Consider the following 18,350-nt stretch of genomic DNA (forward strand, 5'->3'; position numbering starts at 1 on the left):
GTGAACCATGGCTTGACCCCATCTGCCCTGGCAATGCATTTATTTCAGCTCAGATTCCTGCCACAGTTAATGGAATTATAGGGCAGTCCCTATACTAAAGTTTCACTGGCTCTCAAATAAAGCACACTCAGACCAGAGTGACAGCACAGCAGGTGGAGCTTGTCTTCATGTGTTCCTGACTGGGATGAACTGAAATGAACAGGCAAGCGCACCCATCACACTAGAGACCATCTTTGCATGTGGCCGACCCAGGTTCGATCCCTAGTATTCCACATGACCCCCAAGCACTGCAGGAGTAATTCCCGAGTACAGAGCCAGGAGTAACACCTGAGCATAGCTGCGTGTGGCCCCAAAACAAAACAGACTAAAGGGGTTGGAGCAATAGTGCAATAGGTAGTGTGCTTGTCTTGCACATAGTTGACCCGGGTTCACTGTCCTCCTGTTGTTCATCGATTTGCTCGAGCGGGCACCAGTAATGTCTTCATTGTGAGACTTGTTACTGTTTTTGGCATATCGAATACTTCACGGGTAGCTTGCCAGGCTCTGCCGTGCGGGCGGGATACTCCTCGGTAGCTTGCCAAGCTTTCAGAGAGGGACAGAGGAATCGAACCCAGGTTGGCCGTGTGTAAGGCAAACGCCCTACCTGGTGTGCTATCGCTCTGCCTGACCCAGGTTAAATCCCTGATAATCCATATGGTCCCAAGCTAGCTAGAGTGACCCCTGAGTGCGAAGCCAGGAGTAAACCCCAAGCAACACTGGATATGGCCCAAAACCCCAGCCACCCGTCTCCATGATAACCAAAACACCCAGGAAATAAGACAACTGGGGCCAGAGTTATAGTACAGTGGGCAGGGCACTTGCCTTGCACGTGGCTGACCCGGTTCAATCCCCAGCATCCCATGTGGTCCACCGAGCAACACCAGGAGGCAGGAGTGATCCCTTAGTTCAGGGCCAGAAGGAGTAACTCTGAGCATACCTGGGTATGACCCAAAACCCCCAAAAAACAAAACAACCATAACAACTCCTGAAGAAGGCAGTTCCATTTATCTGGGGGCACACCTTGATTTCAAAACAAACACTGTGGGTGTGAAACAGCTGGGGGAGGGCAGGAAAGCCAGTACCTACTGTAACCCAGGTGGGCAGTAGGACCAGGCCTTGCTACTCAGGGCTCTTCCCCCTCACACAGGCTCACCTGAGCCCGGCCTCGTTATCTTCCCCTGGCTCCTTCCCATAAGATACAGTTAACAAGGTTGTTCCTGATAGTACAGCCGAGCAATAGTACAGCAGGTAGGGCATTTGCCTTGTATGCAGCCAACCCGGGTTCAATCCCTGGCATCCCATATGGTCCCCCACGCACCACCAGGGGTAATTCCTGAGCACAGAGCCAGGAGTAACCCCTGAGCATCACTGGGTGTGACCCAGAAAGAAAAACCCTTCTAGGGGTGAACAGCAGACACTGCCCCGTCTGCTTGTCTACTCTGCTCCCCTGCAGTTTCCCTCATGCTGTGACAGAAGCACGTTTCCCCGGGACTTCGTCACTTCCCACTCTGCCAGCTGACCATGCTGCCAGGAGAGTCTCACCACATGGCAGTGGAGTGTGTCTCCGGAGCAGGTGCAGACTGAACAAGACAGCAGAAGCAGAACCTGACCCGCCAAGCCCCAACTCCGCCAAAATACAAAACCTTAAGTCAATTTCTTTTCAAAGGGTTTAATACTTAAGAGACCAGAGGATTCTAGAAGCTAGGTCAGTGGATTCTAGAAAGGGCTCAGTACTGAGGGACCAAACAATGCTTGTACTGAAATGCTTGCTCTTCTGTAGTGCTCCTCCCTGGACAGATGCGCTGTTTCACAAGGCAGAAACTACAAAGCAAGCTGGTTCCTACCACATTTGTGAGGTTTCCCCAGCGTTCATGTTCCGAGGTACTGAGTCAGGGGCCCTCGCACTCCGTCACACCCACAGGTTCATTCCTGTCAGGATGCTTGTGCACAGAGATGCTGACGGACGCGTTTCTCCAGGGGACAGCAGACAGATCACCACGGACCCCCCATTGCTCCTGAAGGCTGAGGTCCAGCCTCTGCGTGGGCCGGCTGTGGGAGACTGACACCCTCACAGTTTGAGGTGCTCCTTCTGCTCGTGGCTCCGCAAGTGTCTGAAGAAGCTACAGCTCCAGCTGAAGCTCACGCCGCACTCCTTACACTGAAAGGGCTTCTCACCTGTGTGCATTCGCTGGTGCTGACTAAGGTGTGACTTCAAGCTGAAGCCCTTGCCGCATTCACTACATTCGTGGGATTTGGCGTTGGAATAAGTTTTGGGGGACAATTTTATGTGCGAACACTGGCCCACACCCTCCGGACAGAGACGGCACTGTGAGGCTGGCTCTGGGCTGTGAGTTTGGTAATGCTGGATGAGGTCTGCAGCATAAATGAAGCCCTTGCCACACACATCACACTGGTGAGGCTGCCCCGGCAGCTCGACCTTCAGGTCTCCTGTCATCAGGTCCCAACCATAGGAGTTGTCCTGCAGGCCGCGCTGCTCAGTCCCGGGGCCCGTGTGCAGCATCTGGTGCTCCATCAGGCTGACGGACTGGAAGAAGATCTCCCCGCACTCATGGCACTGGTGGGGCTTCTCTCTCGAGTGAAGCCTGAGGTGCCCCGCCAGGTGGGAGCGCCGCCCGAAGCCCTTCCCGCACTCGCTGCACTTAAAGGGCCGCTCGCCGCTGTGGACGCTCTGGTGCTGGACCAGGTGCGACCTCACCCGGAACGCCTTCCCGCACAAGTGACACGTGTACGGCTTCTCCCCCGTGTGCACCCGCTGGTGCTGCGTCAGGTGCACCCGCTGGTTGTAGCTCTTGCCACACTCGTCACACCGGAACGGTTTCTCGCCCGTGTGGATGCGCTGGTGCTGGATGAGGTGCGCGCTCTGAATAAAGCTTTTCCCACACTCGTCACACTTATGGGGTCTCTCTCCTGCCGAGGACTTTTTAGGGGTGTAGATGACTTCGCTGAAACTGAGCGTCTTGGAAGGGGGCTGTCCCTGAATCTCTTTCATGGGTGTCCCCTGCTTGCAGTCCTGCTCGTCTTGGGGTTCAGGGCCTTCTCCATAGTCAGGCTCTGGAGGAACATTTCTCTGGATTCTTCCTGAAAGTTCCAGGGCTGCTTCTGAAAGTCCCGGCAGTTTCTTCTTCATATTCAATTTTGGATTCTTACTTCTTTTGTCACTGCCTGAAAGAATAAGAGGCAACACAAATGTCATCAGGTCTATTCTTTTTTTTTTGGGGGGGGGGGGTTGGGGGGGCCACACCCGGTAAAGCTCAAGGATTACTCCTGTTAGTGAAGGGGGGGACCATCTGGGATGCCTCGTCCTTGTCTTGTCCATTTTGCTCCTCTAAGACTCCGACTCCAGCAGTATTTCATCAACTCACCCTACCCCACACTCAGTTTTCTTCTGTAGAAGAACTTGTGGCAGGTGCTATAGTACAACAGGCAGGGTGCTTGCCTTGCATGCAGCTGACCTGGATTCAATTCCTGGCACCCTACATAGGTCCCCCGAGAACTCCTCCTCCCCTTTCCTGCCAGCAATCATTGGTTTTCACCCGCTACAGGAGTTAAGTTTTGCTGGGTTTTGCCAGTGTGTGTGCTTTTTCCAGATTTTATCTGTTCATTTTAGTTGGAATATCCACCTTAAGTCATGAGCAGGTTTTTAATCTCCCAACTTCTTCCAAACCTCCTGCTCTATCATCCTCTTAAAATATAGCGAAATAGGGGCTGGAGACACAGAACAGCGGGTAGAGAACTTGTCTCCAGGTCAATCGTGGCATCCCTATGGTCCCCCAAGCATTTCCAGGAGTGATCCCTGAGTGCAGAGCAAGGAGTAAGCCCTGAGCACCACTGGGTGTGTGCCTCTGTCCCCTCAAAATGTGAAAATCCTAGATCTGAAGAAGGGGGAAGATGGGCAAAAAGTCACATTCATTCACAACAGACAAAGAACAATGTCTATGACTGACACGCGAGCCAGAGCTGCACCGTGCAGAAGTGTGCAGTGAGCTGTATGAGAGCCAGGACCCCGGGAAATGGTGGCGTGGGTACCCTGGGGGGGGGGAGGGGCAGGAAGCACGCAGCTGTCATCCCCACCCCTGGCCGCCGCCCTCCCCATCGGCGCACGTACATCTCTGGGATTTCTCTCGGAAGTGGCGCTTGAGGTGCTCGATGAGGTGGGAGTGGCGGCCGAAGCTCTTCCCGCACTCGCTGCAGCCGTAGGGCCGCTCGCCGCTATGGACGCTGTGGTGCTGCACCAGGTGGGAGCTCACGCGGAACGCCTTCCCGCACACCTGGCACGCGTAGGGCTTCTCCCCCGTGTGCACACGCTGGTGCTGCGTCAGGTGCACCCGCTGGTTGTAGCTCTTGCCACACTCGGCGCACTGGAAGGGCTTCTCGCCCGTGTGGATGCGCCGATGCTGGATGAAGTTGGACGCCTGCAGGAAAAACTTGCCGCAGTCGCCGCACCTGTGACCTCGCTCGCCGTTTGGGGGCTGCCTCCGGGGGGTGTCGGGGATGGCCCCCAGACCTCTCTTCTGAGACAGGGTCTCCCTCGGCTTCTCTGCCGGTGGGTGGCCCTGCCACCTTTCCACCAGGTCGTGCAGGCCGCCTGCTTTCCCCGACTCCTGGCTCTGAGGCCCGTTTCTGTCTGGGCTTCCAGAGCTCAACCAGGCCGGCTCCGAGTCACCCAAAACTGGCTTCCCAAGGAGATCCAGGTCATCGCGGTCGTCGCTCGCAGACCTGCAGCCTGAAGAGAAGGAGGAAAACAGAGAAAGCACTCGTACTGGCATTCTGAGGCGGAAAACAACAAATGGACACATGCTGATTCCATTAGATGGACAGAGGCCAGGAAAGCAAGATGGGCGGGAGGAGACTGTTGCCGTCAGAGAGGGAGAAAGGTTAGCGAAGGCTGAGTTGCCAAGAGGAGCCAGAGGGGTGAGAGCAGAGAGCAGGAGCTCATTCTGTGGCCCCAGCACCCCAGGGCAGAAGACTCACACATTGAGCACACTTGTGCTATATGAAATATTTTTAATAAAACATGACACTGGATTGTGCAACTAACCCAATCTTGCCTGGAGAAGACAGAACACCATTCGAGCTTTGGTGATTCCCCCAAACAATCTGAGTTTGGTAGAGACTAAAGGAAAACAAGCATTCTTTGTAATCAGGGGCTAACTTCACCGCAGTCCTGAAGAAAATTGGTAGTTTTGGGGACTGCAAACTGCATTTAAAGCACACAAAATCGGAGCAGAACCACAATACAGCACGAACGACCTGGGTTTGATCCCTGGCATCCCATATGGTCCCCCAGCATAGCCAGAAGTTATTCCTGAGCACAGAGTCAGGAAGAGGCCCTAACCACCATAACAACCCACACAAAATCTAATACAGCTTGCTGGGACGCATGGTCATAGTTAACAGAAAATGTGGGATATTTTTTGTTAAACCCTAGAGAGAAATCATGGCCTTCGGTGAACTTCCTGTGTTCACAAGGAGTACTAGTCATCTTGTTAAAAAGCACTCCTGGGGGCAGGGAAATGGCACCAAGAGCCAAAAGAGATGCCTGCCATGAGGCCGCAAGTTTGGTTCCTGCACTGCAAAGTGACCCAAGCACTGCTGTGCATGGCCCTGATGAGCGCTAGCATTAATGGGGTGAGTAGCAGTGCAGCCCCAAGCACAGGGACATCTGGACATCTGGCCGAGCACCGCTGGAAGCAGCCCCCGGGTCCCCTCAGCACTGCCTGGGACCTCCCCATCGCCTGCAAAAAATCATGAAATCATACTCTGGAACAATTTGGATGGAAATATAGGATACTGTGCTAGTGAAATAAGTCACACAGGCAAAGATGAATATTGAATGATTTCACTCGTTACATACAAACCAAACAAAGGGACTGTTAGTAAAATAAACATTTACCCTGGCAGGGTTGGAGAGATACATGGGAGTAAGGTGGTTGCCTTGCTAACAGCTAAACCTAATCCCTGGCACCAATTATGATGCCCCAAGCAACTTCACAAGTGACTTTTGAGCACAGAGCCACGAATAGCCACTGAGCACCACTGGTATGACCACCCTCCCCCCCCTACCCACCAGAAATTGTTTAGATTGTAAGATCAACTAGTGGTCACTTAAAGGAAAGGGAACAATGGAGAAGTTAATCAGTAAAAGGGTCTGTGAGCTGACAAACTGATTTGGGGCATGAACTTAATGTAGTACATCAGGTTGACTTTGTGGGGGTTGGGGTAGGTTGGCCCACAACAGTCAGTGCTCAAGGGCTACTCCTCGCTGCCCAAAGGGGACTGAGTGAAAGCAGCTGACTTCTAGGGTCAGCCACAAATCAGGGATCAATCCTGGTTGTGCTCGGAGACCATTAGGTGGTACCCAGGGATCCAAACTTGGGGCAGCTGCATCTTTCCTACTATACTCTCTCTCCAAGCCCCAGATATGTTAATGGTGTAAAACACACAGACACACACACAGAAACACACACACACACACACACACACACACACACACACACACACACACTGATTACCCAAAACAATGGTTGTTTTTTGTTTCTGGTTTCTCTGGTTTTTGTTTTGGGCTCCACCTGGCAGTAGTCAGAGCATGCTCCTGGCTCTGCTCTCAGGAATCACTCCTAGTGATGCTTGGGGGACCCATCTGGGATGCAGGGATCAAGCCCAGGTTGGCTGTGTGCAAGGCAAACACCCACCCTGCTGTCCTATCTCTATAGTCACAGAACCAGACCGTTTTGACCTGTGTTTTCCTCATTTCTCACTTAGGCCAGAAGTCCCAGCTATCATAGTAGTTTTCTTTTGTGATAACCACATCAACCGAGGCTAATGTTTATTCTTATTAAAACTCTCTCCTAGAGAACAAAAGAGAATGCCCTGCCACAGAGGCAGGGTGAGATGGGGAGATGGGGGGTCGGAGGGATACTGGGATCAGTGGTGGAAAATGGGCACTGGTGGAGGGATGGGTACTCGATCATTGTATAATTGAAACCCAAGCACAAAAAATTTGTAAGTCTACAACTGTACCTCATGGTGTTTCACTAATAAAAATTTAAGGAAAAAAAAAAAAACCTCTCTCCTATTCGGGTAGGGTGTTTGCCTTGCATGCGGTCGACCCAGGTTCAGAGTTCCCAGCATCCCATATGATCCCCCGAGCACTGCCAGGAGTAATTCTTAAGTGCAGAGCCAGGAGTAACCCCTGTCATCTCCGAGTGTGACCCAAAAAGCAGGGAAAAAAAAAGTGAAACAAGCTCATGATTTTTTTTTTCTCTTACTGGAGGTTACCTGAAACAAGTCAAACTAGTCTGATGCTAACAAGGGCTTTTTTGGGGGAGGCCATTCCCCAGGTTCTCACACCCAGCTGGCCTCTTCCGGGTGGCTGCAGCAGACTCTCTGGCGTCTTTACCCTCTGACAGGGTCCTGTGCTCCTCACCACGCCCGACTGCCAAATCAGAAGCTTTAAGCCAGGCTCTTCAACCTCACTCGTGCCCTGCTGGCACTGTTTCCACCTGGGCTGGCTTCCCAACCCTGATCTCAGCAGCCACACCCGTCTATCTCCACCGCGTCTCCAAGCCCTGTCAGTGAATTTGAAGGCAGAAGTGTGAGTGGCATGGAGCCATAAATAGCCCCTTGGTGTGGCCCAAATATCCCGCACCACTTCCCCCACACCCACCAAATAAGTCCACAGCAAAAAGTATGTGCCAGTCAACCACAGGAGGGGCAGCAAGGGGCTGCCTTGCACACAGCCAACCCAGTTCCATCACTGGCACCAAATATGGTTCCCTGATTACATACAGGCGTGATCCCAGAGCACACAGCCAGGAGTGACCCCTGAGCATATTCCAGTGTGGCCCAACCCCTCACCCATAACAACAAAAAACCCAACGACAACAAAATAAATCGTAGGAAAGGAAATCCTATAGCAAACATGAGAAGAAATGAAAAAGTTTTTAAAAAGGATTCAGTCTTATACATTTTGGGGAGATGGGGGTGGGGTGTGGACCATACCCAGAGGTATTCAGGGGTTATTCCTGACTGTGCTTGGGGAACCATATGCCCATATGTAGTGCCAAGGATGAAACGGGGGTCCAGGGCACACTTGGCAAGCATTTACCCCTGTTCTATCTCTACGGCCCCCTGTTGTTTTTTTTTTTTTTTCCTTGCAATGCTGAGAACTGAACCCAGGGTCAGGGTCTCATACATGTAAAATTGCTATCACTGAGCTACATCCCTGGCCCCGAGACTTTTTAAACAGAAGCCTATGAGTGAATCAAAACCCCTCTTATCTAAAATCCACCAATGTGGCCAGAAAAGTAGCTCAGAGGTCGAACATATGTTCCACATAAGCATGTATACACTCTCCCTCCCACCACGACCCTCCACACCATTGCAATCTGTGGTATACTGATACAGTGATTCTCCTAAAGGAACACAATCAAGAGTTGCCCAAGATCCTAAACTCCAAAGTGCTTGACCAGAACTGAGACTTTTGTCATTGGTCCAGGCGCACGGTCAAGTTATTAGTTCACAAATCATTCCTCAGAAATAGATTCAAAGCTTCACTTGGGACAGAGTTAAGAGGCAGGACAGGTAAAATACAATGCCACCAGGATAAAGAGTACAACGGACACCTTAACCAAGGATGACAACCGAGGGCCAGTCAGTCACCTGTGTACTGGGAAAAGGAGAACGACTAAGCCAGGTTCGACAGCCACTAGGACACCTATCACAAAGGGAAACTCTTCCACTGGAAACGATCCAGTGTGTCCAGGGAACAGAGGAGTACGGTGCAAGAGCTCCAGCAAATTTCTTCCATGTTAACCTTGCTCTCATATCTTTTTTTTTTAAAGCAGTAAAGACGGCATTTGCTGGATTGCAAATATTTTTCCTCACGCATCATCAGACTTTAATCACAGTACTTTCAGGATGGAAGCAATCAGTGTAAGAAGCTGACTAAGGAGGGAAAAAGAAAGAGAACGTCAGGGCTGGGGAGATGGCACTGAAGACTGGAGCACATGTGTGGCACGTGGGGCCTTGGGTTTCAATCCCCAGCACCACAGGTCCCCCTGCTGAACCTCGCACTGCCATAAGTACCACCGTCACACCACCCGTAGCACTGCTAGGTGTGACCTCAAAATCTAAGCAGAAAATAAAACAAAAAAAGGGAGACAGGGAGAGAAAGTTGATTTACTCTTTCAAGGGGAAAAAAAGCAATTCAAACATACATGCTTTTATAGGATGTGCTAAATATTCTTTACCAGGGAATAAAATTCAGATGTCCTGACCCATGCAGATGAAACCATTCTTACCCAGGGAAGGAATACTCCCACAATCCTCTTTCCTGGTGCCCCTAGAGTGGGACTTCGGGGGCTGGTCCAAACGTCCCCACTCCTCCAGGATGAAGGACACAGCCACATCAGCCACATCTTCGATCTTCACCAACTTCTGCAACACGACGAGACCCCCGCTCAAGCCCCGCTCGCTCCCTCTGCCCCCTCTGCTCCAGGCAGAGTAAGGGAAGAACTGGGAGCAGACGAAAGAAATGGGGGAGGGGCTGTGCCTGAGAGGACGGGTGCTGGGAAAGCCCAGCCTCAGGTCCAGGAGGTCACAACTTGTCCAAGAACAGACCAGGGTCCTGCGGGCCCAGGGAGCGCGCTCACCTGCCGCCCAGCTGAGAGAAGGGAGGCAGTCACTTCCGGGCTGGCCTCCGGGCTGGCCTCCGGGGGAAGGGAAGGCGGCTGGAGAGCAGGAAAGGCTGAGGGAGGAGGAAAAAGGTGTCAGTGACAATGCCTGGGCCACTTCCCTTCGCCACCACATTCCAGTTCCTCTCTCGTATCCACAGTGGCGCCCAGTTCTTCTGCTCAGCTCTCAAAACCCCTTCTGTCCTGGCCCCCATGGGCCCTTCCCCTTCCCAGCCCAGCTACACTGCAGTGCTCCACACTGTCACCAGGAGGATAACCAAAGCCCCACGCATCCCATGAATCTCACAAGAGTCCAAGGATATCTCAAGCCCTCCTGTGTAAGCAATCACAGAGGTTGGACCCGGAGGGTTAGTGGGGGAAGGAGCAGATTTCCAGTTAGGATACCTGGGGACCCCCAAGTTCCATTCCCGACAAGCTCCAGTGATGTGCCACTACCCCCTCCTCGCCCTCCTCAAGAAGCAACTCTGGGGGGTTGACAGCCTGCTGGCGAGGGCCCATCCCGTCTACTCTGGATCACAGGGAACAAGCAGGTCAAACATTTCTTCCCCGTCTTGTGGGGACTGCTGTCACAAGCGTCTTCCGGCAGGCTCGGAGGAGAGAAGGCCAGGGGTATGCCCCCACGTGTGGGGCAGGAACTGAGGCAGCACCCCTGCAGTGAGAGGAGGGCTGGGCGGCACACCCACAGAGCCTGTCTAGGGGCTCTTGGAGGTAGGGGCAGGTAGCAATGACGAGGCTTTCAAGGTGGTGGTGACCTTGAAAGCCTCTAAGCTGTCTGAGAGTCCAGGTGCAGCCAGCACATCTCAAATGTAACCAAGAATGGGGCTGGAGCAATAGTGAGTAGGGCGTTTGCCTTGCATGCGGCCAACCCAGGTTCGATTCCCAGCATCCCATATGGTCCCCTGAGCACAGCCAGGGGTAATTCCTGAGTGCAGAGCCAGGCGTAACCCCTGTGCATTGCCAGGTGTGACCCAAAAAGCCAAAAAAAAAAATGTAACTAAGAATGAGAAGACCATGCGGGGGACAGAGCCGCCAGGAAAGAGAAAACCCCATGCCCACGAGTGTCTTCCACTGCACTCACAAAGGCTCAGAGCTTAGGTGGGTTTTCTCAAAGTCATTCAAACGGCAAAAAAGACAGCAAACTTTCTCAGCCCAAGCCAACTGGGGAAAGGCCTTCCCAGGCAATGCTCTGCATCACCTGAAGAGGAGGAAAACGGGGGGAGGGGGGAGGGGGGGAAGGGGGGAGCGGGGCAGTGGCCTTTCCTCTTTAGGGGGGGAAGGGGGGAGCGGGGCAGTGGCCTTTCCTCTTTTTGATGTGTGTATTAACAAAATGCTCTTACTAAGATGTTTGATTCTTATGACTTTTTCATTTTTATGTGAATCGCTCATGACCTGAAAATATAAAATGAGGGACCAGAGCAGTAGTACAGCGGGGAGGGTGTTTTTGCCTTGCACGCGGCCGACCTTGTTTCAATCCCCGGCATCCCATATAGTCCCCCAAGCACCACCCGGAGTAATTCCTGAGTGCAGAGCTGGGAGTAACCTCTGAGCATCACAATGTGTGACCCAAAAAGGCAAAAAATGATAATGAATAAATAAATATGTACAAAATGAAATCATAAAAAAAGGGTCCATTTGGAAACAGGTGGAAACAGAACACAGCAGCGGCAGAGTTCCCGGGGTCCAGGCCATGAGCAGAGCCAGCAGTGAGCAGAGCCACCCAAAAAGTACAGGACGACATGCCGTGCCCACTGCTGCCCCAAAGGTGTTTTTTCCAGAGTTAGGCACTTAACTACTTTGTTGGCAAATCTGATCTCAACTCATGGGAAGCTATTTATAAGGTGTCTGTCCAATCCATTTCAGTGCCTAAAGGTGTCATATGGGGCATCATTTCCCCTTCGAATGGGAGTTTAATTCAGGAGTTTACTGGGAGTCTTTGAATCATGATCACTTTGATTACCTTACTGAATTTGGAAAACTTTTGCAAGCTAAAGTCTGTGTGAGAGTCGAGGTTTCTGATTAGGCCTCAGAGACCTGTGACCTAACACAGCAAGACACTCAGTCGTCCACTTTCTGTCCTGATGGGCCAAACAAAGGCTAATACATTGAAAGGAAGAGAGGGAACAGATGCTCTCAAGGTCACTGCGAAGGACAAGTTTCAAACAAGATTTCAAGGTGAACTGCTGACAGCTGGAAACAAAGACAAGCCAGAGCTGGAGAGTCTTGCTGACATCAGCATTTAGACAAGGAACTTTCCAGGCCAGAGTCGGAAAATGCCTCTGAAACCTTGGTGATGCTCTAAACAGGGACCAGGGAGAGAGCTCATGTGGTAAATCACATAACTAGCAAGTATGAAGTCCCGAGTTCGATCCCTCATGGCCCCTCAAGTGCCACCACACGCCCGGGCTCCAATCCTCACCACTGTCCTCCAGGCATCTCAGATTGAACCTGACATCCTAGGGCACTGCTGGGCATAACCCCTATTTAAAAAGGAGGTGGTGCTTAGAAGATCTGGGGGCCCCACTGACAATTCTTGGCCTGATGGGCTCGGGCCCAGGGATACTGCCCAAGCCCTGCAATGCTGAACATCACCCCGGGCACCAAGGCAGAGCTGGGGGTGCCCACGGCCTCAGCAGGAGGTATTCAGTGGCCTCCAGAGCTGCACCCTGGGATGCTGGGGGCAGGGAGGGGCACGTGGTACCACGAATCGAACCTGGGTTAGCTGCTGGCCTACCCTGCACCCTAACCACTGTACTATCTTCTGGTGCTGTTTTTTTAAAAAAGAATGAGATACTGATGCAAAGGGTTAGAGCCAGGAGCTGGGGCTTCCTATTGCACATTCCCCTGTAACCCATGTGTGATCCAAAACATCAAAGTTCCTGCAGAGAGGAAGGCTTATGGCTCTAGCCCTAGGTTGCACGCCCAGAACACAAAACACAGACACCAGGGGCTGGAAGGACAGTGGCTGACCCTATTTGATCTCCAGCAACACAAAGGGTCCCCAGGCACCACCAGGAGTGATCCGTGAGCACAGAGCCCTGAGCACAGCCAGCTGTTCTATTCTAGAACAAAACCAAACAAAATACGAAGACTTGTACAGGTGGAGACGTAGCAGTCCTGCAATCCCTGAGCACTGAGACAGGAGGAGAACCCAGTACGGCTTGTTGTGGCCCAAAACTAGAGTGACAAAATCAGAGCACATGTACTTTGCCTGCCATTCCCTGTGCCTGTGTCCGCTCCTGGTCGTCCCACCCATGGCCCTCACCCTCTCACCCAGCACTCTTGTCAAGGCACTTCCCAGTCCCGCAGGCTGCGGGCGGCAGAGGCAGTGGCCCCCACCACACAGTGCCCACACGCCCGGGCTCCGGTCCTCACCATTCTCCTCCAGACGATGAGGCTTCTGCGGCTCAGGTTCAGGTTGGGGGACCCCAGGCAGCAGCGGGTGACCCAAGGGCTCCTGCACAGCTCCGGGGGACACCAAGCTCTCAGGAAGAGCTTCAGGACATGCCACGACCTACCAAGCACAAGCACAGCAGTGAGCAGGGGACAGGCCATGCAGCCAGAGCCCATGACGCTCCTTCACTCCTGGTGCCGGGACACCACTTCTCCACTGGCTACAGAAACGTGACATGCGTCAGCCGCTCCCCATTCAATGTACCACACTGGGTTGTTCGTTCGAAAGGAGAAAGCGAGAATGGGGAGATGGCTCTGAGGGCAAAGTATATGTGCCTTTAGCACGTGAGACTCCATGTTCAGTCCCATGCACTGCCAGTGATGACCCTGTGGCACCCAGCATCACTGGCCAGAGCATTAAACCTTCAGGTCCACATGACGGGCCTCATATATATCACCAGGAGGAGCCCCCGGCTCCCTGACCACTGTCTGGGAAGCCTCCAAAGAACCCAGTACAGAGGAAACAAAAGAGAAGGCGGGGCCACTGGACAGAATGGGTGACATGTACTTTAGATCGGGCAGCAGTGAAGGCTGTTCTGAAAAGGCCACATGGCGCAGAGCAGTGATGGAGAGACCGGTGAGAACAGAGTTTGGAAAGGCAAGCCACAGAAGTCTCCCCTGGGCAACCAGGGCAAGACAGGACAGACTCAACTTCACATCTGACGGTAGCCTGAGTCCATTTTCCTGTCCCCGGCACCTCTACAACCCTCGGAGCACAATACCTCTGTATCTGCTTGTTCTGGGAGGTGAGAGTTGAATGGGTCCTTGCAGGTAACATGATCAAGACTGAGATAGGATTCCCCCTCTCTGGGGGTTCAAAGCACTCGAAATATGAGCGGTCGGAGAGCCAGCAAGTGTGACAGTGCACACGTCGGAAGGGACTGGGCGGGGAAGTGGGGTAGTGACACCTGCTCAGAACCAGAGTGAAGATGACACCAAGTAGGTCAAAGGGCCCCTTTTAGACCAGTACAGAGGAACAAGGAAACAGGAGAAATCGAGAGGGCTCCCAGACACACAGCTACTGTGAAATGAAATGCAATACACACAGCGAGGAGGAGCCTGCAGCCTGAGAAAAGCCCCTCTTTAGGCTCCCCACCCTGACCACCCCAAGAAATAGCATTTTGTCTCCCTCACAGAAAGGAAGATGCAGGGTCAGAGAAACACTAAAGCAGGTAGGGAGGACACTTGCCTTGTATGTGACCAACCCAGATTCCAACACGTGCACCCTAGATGGTACCCCAAGTTCTGCTACAAGACTGAGTACAGTGCTTAGTAAGCTAAGCACTGCTAAGTGTGGTCCCAAATCCAAAACCAAAACTCAAAACCTGCAAAGGCGAAAAACAAAATGGAAATATGGCATTTGCAACTCAGATGACAAACACAGTGTCTATTTTTTTTTCCAGAGAAAAAATAAGTCAGGCAGATTATTCAGATTATTAAAAGAGGGCATGCATAGCTCTCTGAAAGAGTCAACTCAATCAAATCAAAGAAGTGCACATGAGAATAGGACAAAGGGGGCTGGAGCAATAGCACAGCAGGTAGGGCATTTGCCTTGCACATGGCCGATCCAGGTTAGATTCCCAGCATCCCATATGGTCCCCTGAGCACCGCCAGGGGTAATTCCTAAGTGCAGAGCCAGGAATAACCCCTGAGCGTCGCTAGGTGTAACCCAAACAGCAAAAAAAAAAAAAAAAAAAAAAAAAACAGAGAGAGAATAGGACAGAAATGGAATATGGCATCTTTCATAATAGCAATTATCAGAAGTTTGATAGCTTTATATATCAGATTGTGGGCCAAAATTTCTTTTATAAGGACTAGAGAGACAGTACAGCAGGTAGGGAGCTTGTCTAATATGTGCCCAACCCCACTTTGATCCCCATCACCACATAGGGTCCTTTAAAATATCACCAGAAGTAATCCCTGAGCACTACCAGGTGTGACCCCAAAAAGCAACAACAGAAAGTAAATCACCGATTGCCTTCCCCAGGTTAACACACTGATTCTTTTTGCTGCTATGTCGGAAATCACCATAGTGGACATCATCCCAGAAGGAAAGAAGAAAGAGGAAACGGAGGCAGCTCCCTCCCTCTCATCCTCTCCTTCCTTGCTGCTCCTCCCCTCTCACTCACCTGCCGTCTGTGGTCCTCGAGTTCCTTCTGGATACTCTCCACCACTGCCACTGCCTCTTCCCCGCTTTCAGGGCGATGCTCCCGCACCCAGGCCTGGAACTCTTCAGGCAGGATGCTCAGGAACTGCTCCAGCACCAGCAGCTCCAGGATCTGCTCCTTGGTGTGGATCTCGGGCCGCAGCCACTCACAGCAGAGCACGCGGAGCTGGCTCAGGGCCTCCCGAGGCCCCGACACCTCGTGGTACTGAAAGTGCTTGAAGCGCTGGTAAAATGTCTCAAACACGGGTGGGTTGTACTCCTGCATCCACGTGCAGTCTTCTTCCTCCACCTTCACTATGAGAAGGTCTTCTTGGTTGGGGGAAGCCTCGGCCGGCGGGCCTAGGTCTATAACCGCCCCGGATCCCGTCATGATCATCCCAGCTCAGAGTGGGTGGCTCCAGGTGAGCTGGGTCAGTGCTTCGCGCAAATCTGCTTTCACGAGCTCATGAGTGCACCGCCTACGGACAAGCAGAAACCACGATTAGCAAAGAAATGACAAACAGATCTTCGGACAGAAGATACGGCCACCGCTCTGCTCCTAATGATTATCAAGATGACACTTCATATTTTTATAGCACGTCAAACAGAACCTAGAAGGTAGGCATCGGGCCGAGCCAAACATCAGTTTCATTGAGAAGAAATTCTGATTTTATAGAGAGGACAAGGCGACTTACCAACGACTCCGGACGCAACCGCTCCTTCTCTCGACCGTCGGTCGAATTTAAGCCAGAACGGGGATCGACAACGAAATGGTCCCAACTGGTCCTGCCCGTCAGGCCACAAGAGCGCGGCTGACCAACGGGAGGCTTCATTGGTGCCGGACACGGCGGGGCTCCGAGGGCAGCGGGGGCCCGGGTCCGCGGAACCGCCCCTGACCCGGACACGCGGGGTGGGCCGCTCAAGGTGAGGTTCAGGAGTCCCGGGCGGACACGGCCGAAGCGCTTCCCCTTCCTCAAGGCCCCAGTCCCGGGGCCTCCCACGCTTCTCCGGAGGCTCCGGCCCGCGGCAGCTCGAGGAAGATGGATTTCCTCCCACAAACCGAGGGCAAAAGACCAAAGCGACACTTGGCAACACTGCCCCGCCGGAAGTAAGCCAGTCCGGGCTCTCCCGGTCCCGTCGGGTCGAGTCCTAAACCCCACCCCCAAGAGCACTTCCGAGTCCTCTCTAGGAATCCCGGAGGTCCTCGCCTCGCAGCGGGCGGGAAAGCCACCGCCTGGCCCCGCCCCCCGGAACACTGAGGGCCAATCAGAGAGGAGAAGGCTATAAGACCTCCGCCCCCCAAGGTGCCAGGAGCCAATCAAAGGGGACCTGACGGGTCGGGCCCGTGCCAGTCCCATCTTCCGTCACTCGGCGGCTAAAGCCACTGCGTCGACAGAGCAGAGAGAAAAACTGAGCTGCTCTCGTCCCTGTCCCACTTCGCCCCACTTCAGGTCTATTTCAATATTCCAAGCTCTTTCCTTGTCCTAGAAGGAGCCTGGGGCGGGGTACTGGGGGCACTTTAAAAGTCGCTAAGGCAACAGTTGCTCGTGTCCGATTGACCGTGCAACTTGCGCTCCCAACGCCCCAGTCCGAAGTGGGTCGTTCCTGTCTGCAACCCTCACGTCTCGGTCATTTTGGACTTTTCAGAATCTACACCTGAAACTCTGTCCCTCTCCGAACCCCGTTCCCAAATACGCCCTCCTGCTCACCAACCCCCAGCGCCAATCCTGCCCGTTCTCAGAGCCAGCGGTCCCAGGAACTACATCTCCCAGAAAGCGCCGCGCGGGTCGTACTCTCGGCTCTCCACCTCCAGCCTATCAAAGTGAAGTGCAGAAGCGTTTCCAGCGCCTTCGGCTGGAACGGGGTGTGCTGCCAAGTCGGTTGCCCTCCAAACTGTGAATAGTGGGCTCGGCAGCCCGCATCCGAGGAGAGGGGAGTCATTCCAGCAAAGGCTTCACTAGCCACGAGGTCCCACCCTTAATAATCTCGCATTTTTGTATCTGTCCCCAAAACTGTTAGGAAGGACAAGAGTTGATATGACCACCCTTAACACGTCGCTGAACAGAGGCTCACTCGGTCCAACCTGGATCAGAAGGCCGCAATCATGGATGAACTTTGAGGATGTACTACGGTCATACCACCCTGAATGCACACGATCTCGTCTGATCTCAGAACTTTAAGGACGTCTTGCTAGCACTGAGGTCTACACTATGAGAAAGAAAAAATAGAGAAAATCCCCGTTTGAGACTACAGTGGGATTTTCTCCAGCTTCCCATGTTGTTCTTGCAATAACCAGCAGGATTCGATTAAAAATAAGCAGTCAGTCCCTACTCTGCCCAACAGTGGGGATTGGGGCTCAGGGCAAACAGTTACCAAACTTCCTCTCCTCCCACGGTCCACCCGCAGCTACACGGCCTCCTGGCTGTTCTTCCAATGCATGGTCCCTGCATTTGGCCAGCACTTGACAGGTGAGGCCCCACCCCAGGGCCTTTGCACCTGCTGGTCCCCTGAGCCCCCTTTATCCCCCAGACAAAGCTCATTCCCACACATGCTTCAGGCTCCCTCTGATATGATGCCACGGAGGGCGTTTACGCAGCCCACCCAGGTTCGATCCCCTGAACCCCATATGGTCCCCCAAGCCCTGCTAGGAGTGATCCCAGAACGCAGCCAGGAATAAACCCTGAGCAATTCCGGCTGTGGTCCAAAACCCAAAAAATTAAAAACAAAAAACAAAACTTTGTCTTCAGAGACCTTTAACTGGAGAGACTAACATTGACAGAACAGCTCTGTTGGTTCCTTTCAGTACGACTTCACCCTGGGCATCAAGGGGTTAGCCCTGAGCACAGCCAGGTGTCACCCCAAAAGACCAAAAGTGATTAGGAAGTGATTTATAATCACTATAGTAACATAGTCACCATGAAGCAAGGAAACATATCTAAAAATATAGATGTATAGAAGAGAATGGGTGTGAGGGCCAATTTCCTGGCCATCATACCTAA

At 52.7% G+C, this 18,350-nt stretch overlaps 1 protein-coding gene across 1 annotated transcript; it reads right to left on the reverse strand.

The window, feature by feature from the left end:
• Positions 1 to 1,660: 1,660 nt before the first annotated feature.
• On the reverse strand, positions 1,661 to 16,505 carry ZKSCAN5 (zinc finger with KRAB and SCAN domains 5). Its single transcript, XM_056128499.1, has 7 exons — positions 16,047 to 16,505; positions 15,335 to 15,830; positions 13,128 to 13,266; positions 9,714 to 9,808; positions 9,363 to 9,498; positions 4,166 to 4,783; positions 1,661 to 3,222 (listed from the first exon to the last, which is right to left on the reverse strand). Exons 2-7 carry the CDS (start codon positions 15,746 to 15,748, stop codon positions 2,108 to 2,110), a joined length of 2,517 nt encoding a protein of 838 aa, XP_055984474.1. The 5' UTR covers positions 15,749 to 15,830; positions 16,047 to 16,505; the 3' UTR covers positions 1,661 to 2,107.
• Positions 16,506 to 18,350: the final 1,845 nt, after the last annotated feature.

Source organism: Sorex fumeus, unplaced genomic scaffold, assembly GCF_029834395.1.
Source record: "Sorex fumeus unplaced genomic scaffold, SorFum_2.1 ptg000064l, whole genome shotgun sequence".
NCBI classification, from domain to species: domain Eukaryota; kingdom Metazoa; phylum Chordata; class Mammalia; order Eulipotyphla; family Soricidae; genus Sorex; species Sorex fumeus.

Coding starts and splice junctions, on each gene's coding strand:
- ZKSCAN5 (XM_056128499.1), bottom strand. CDS start 15,748: ATGATCATGACGGGATCCGGGGCGGTTATAGACCTAGGCCCGCCGGCC. Junction 9,499..9,713: donor TTCTCTCAGCTGGGCGGCAG/GTGAGCGCGCTC, acceptor GTCGTGTTGCAG/AAGTTGGTGAAGATCGAAGA. Junction 4,784..9,362: donor TGGGAGTATTCCTTCCCTGG/GTAAGAATGGTT, acceptor CCTTCTCTTCAG/GCTGCAGGTCTGCGAGCGAC.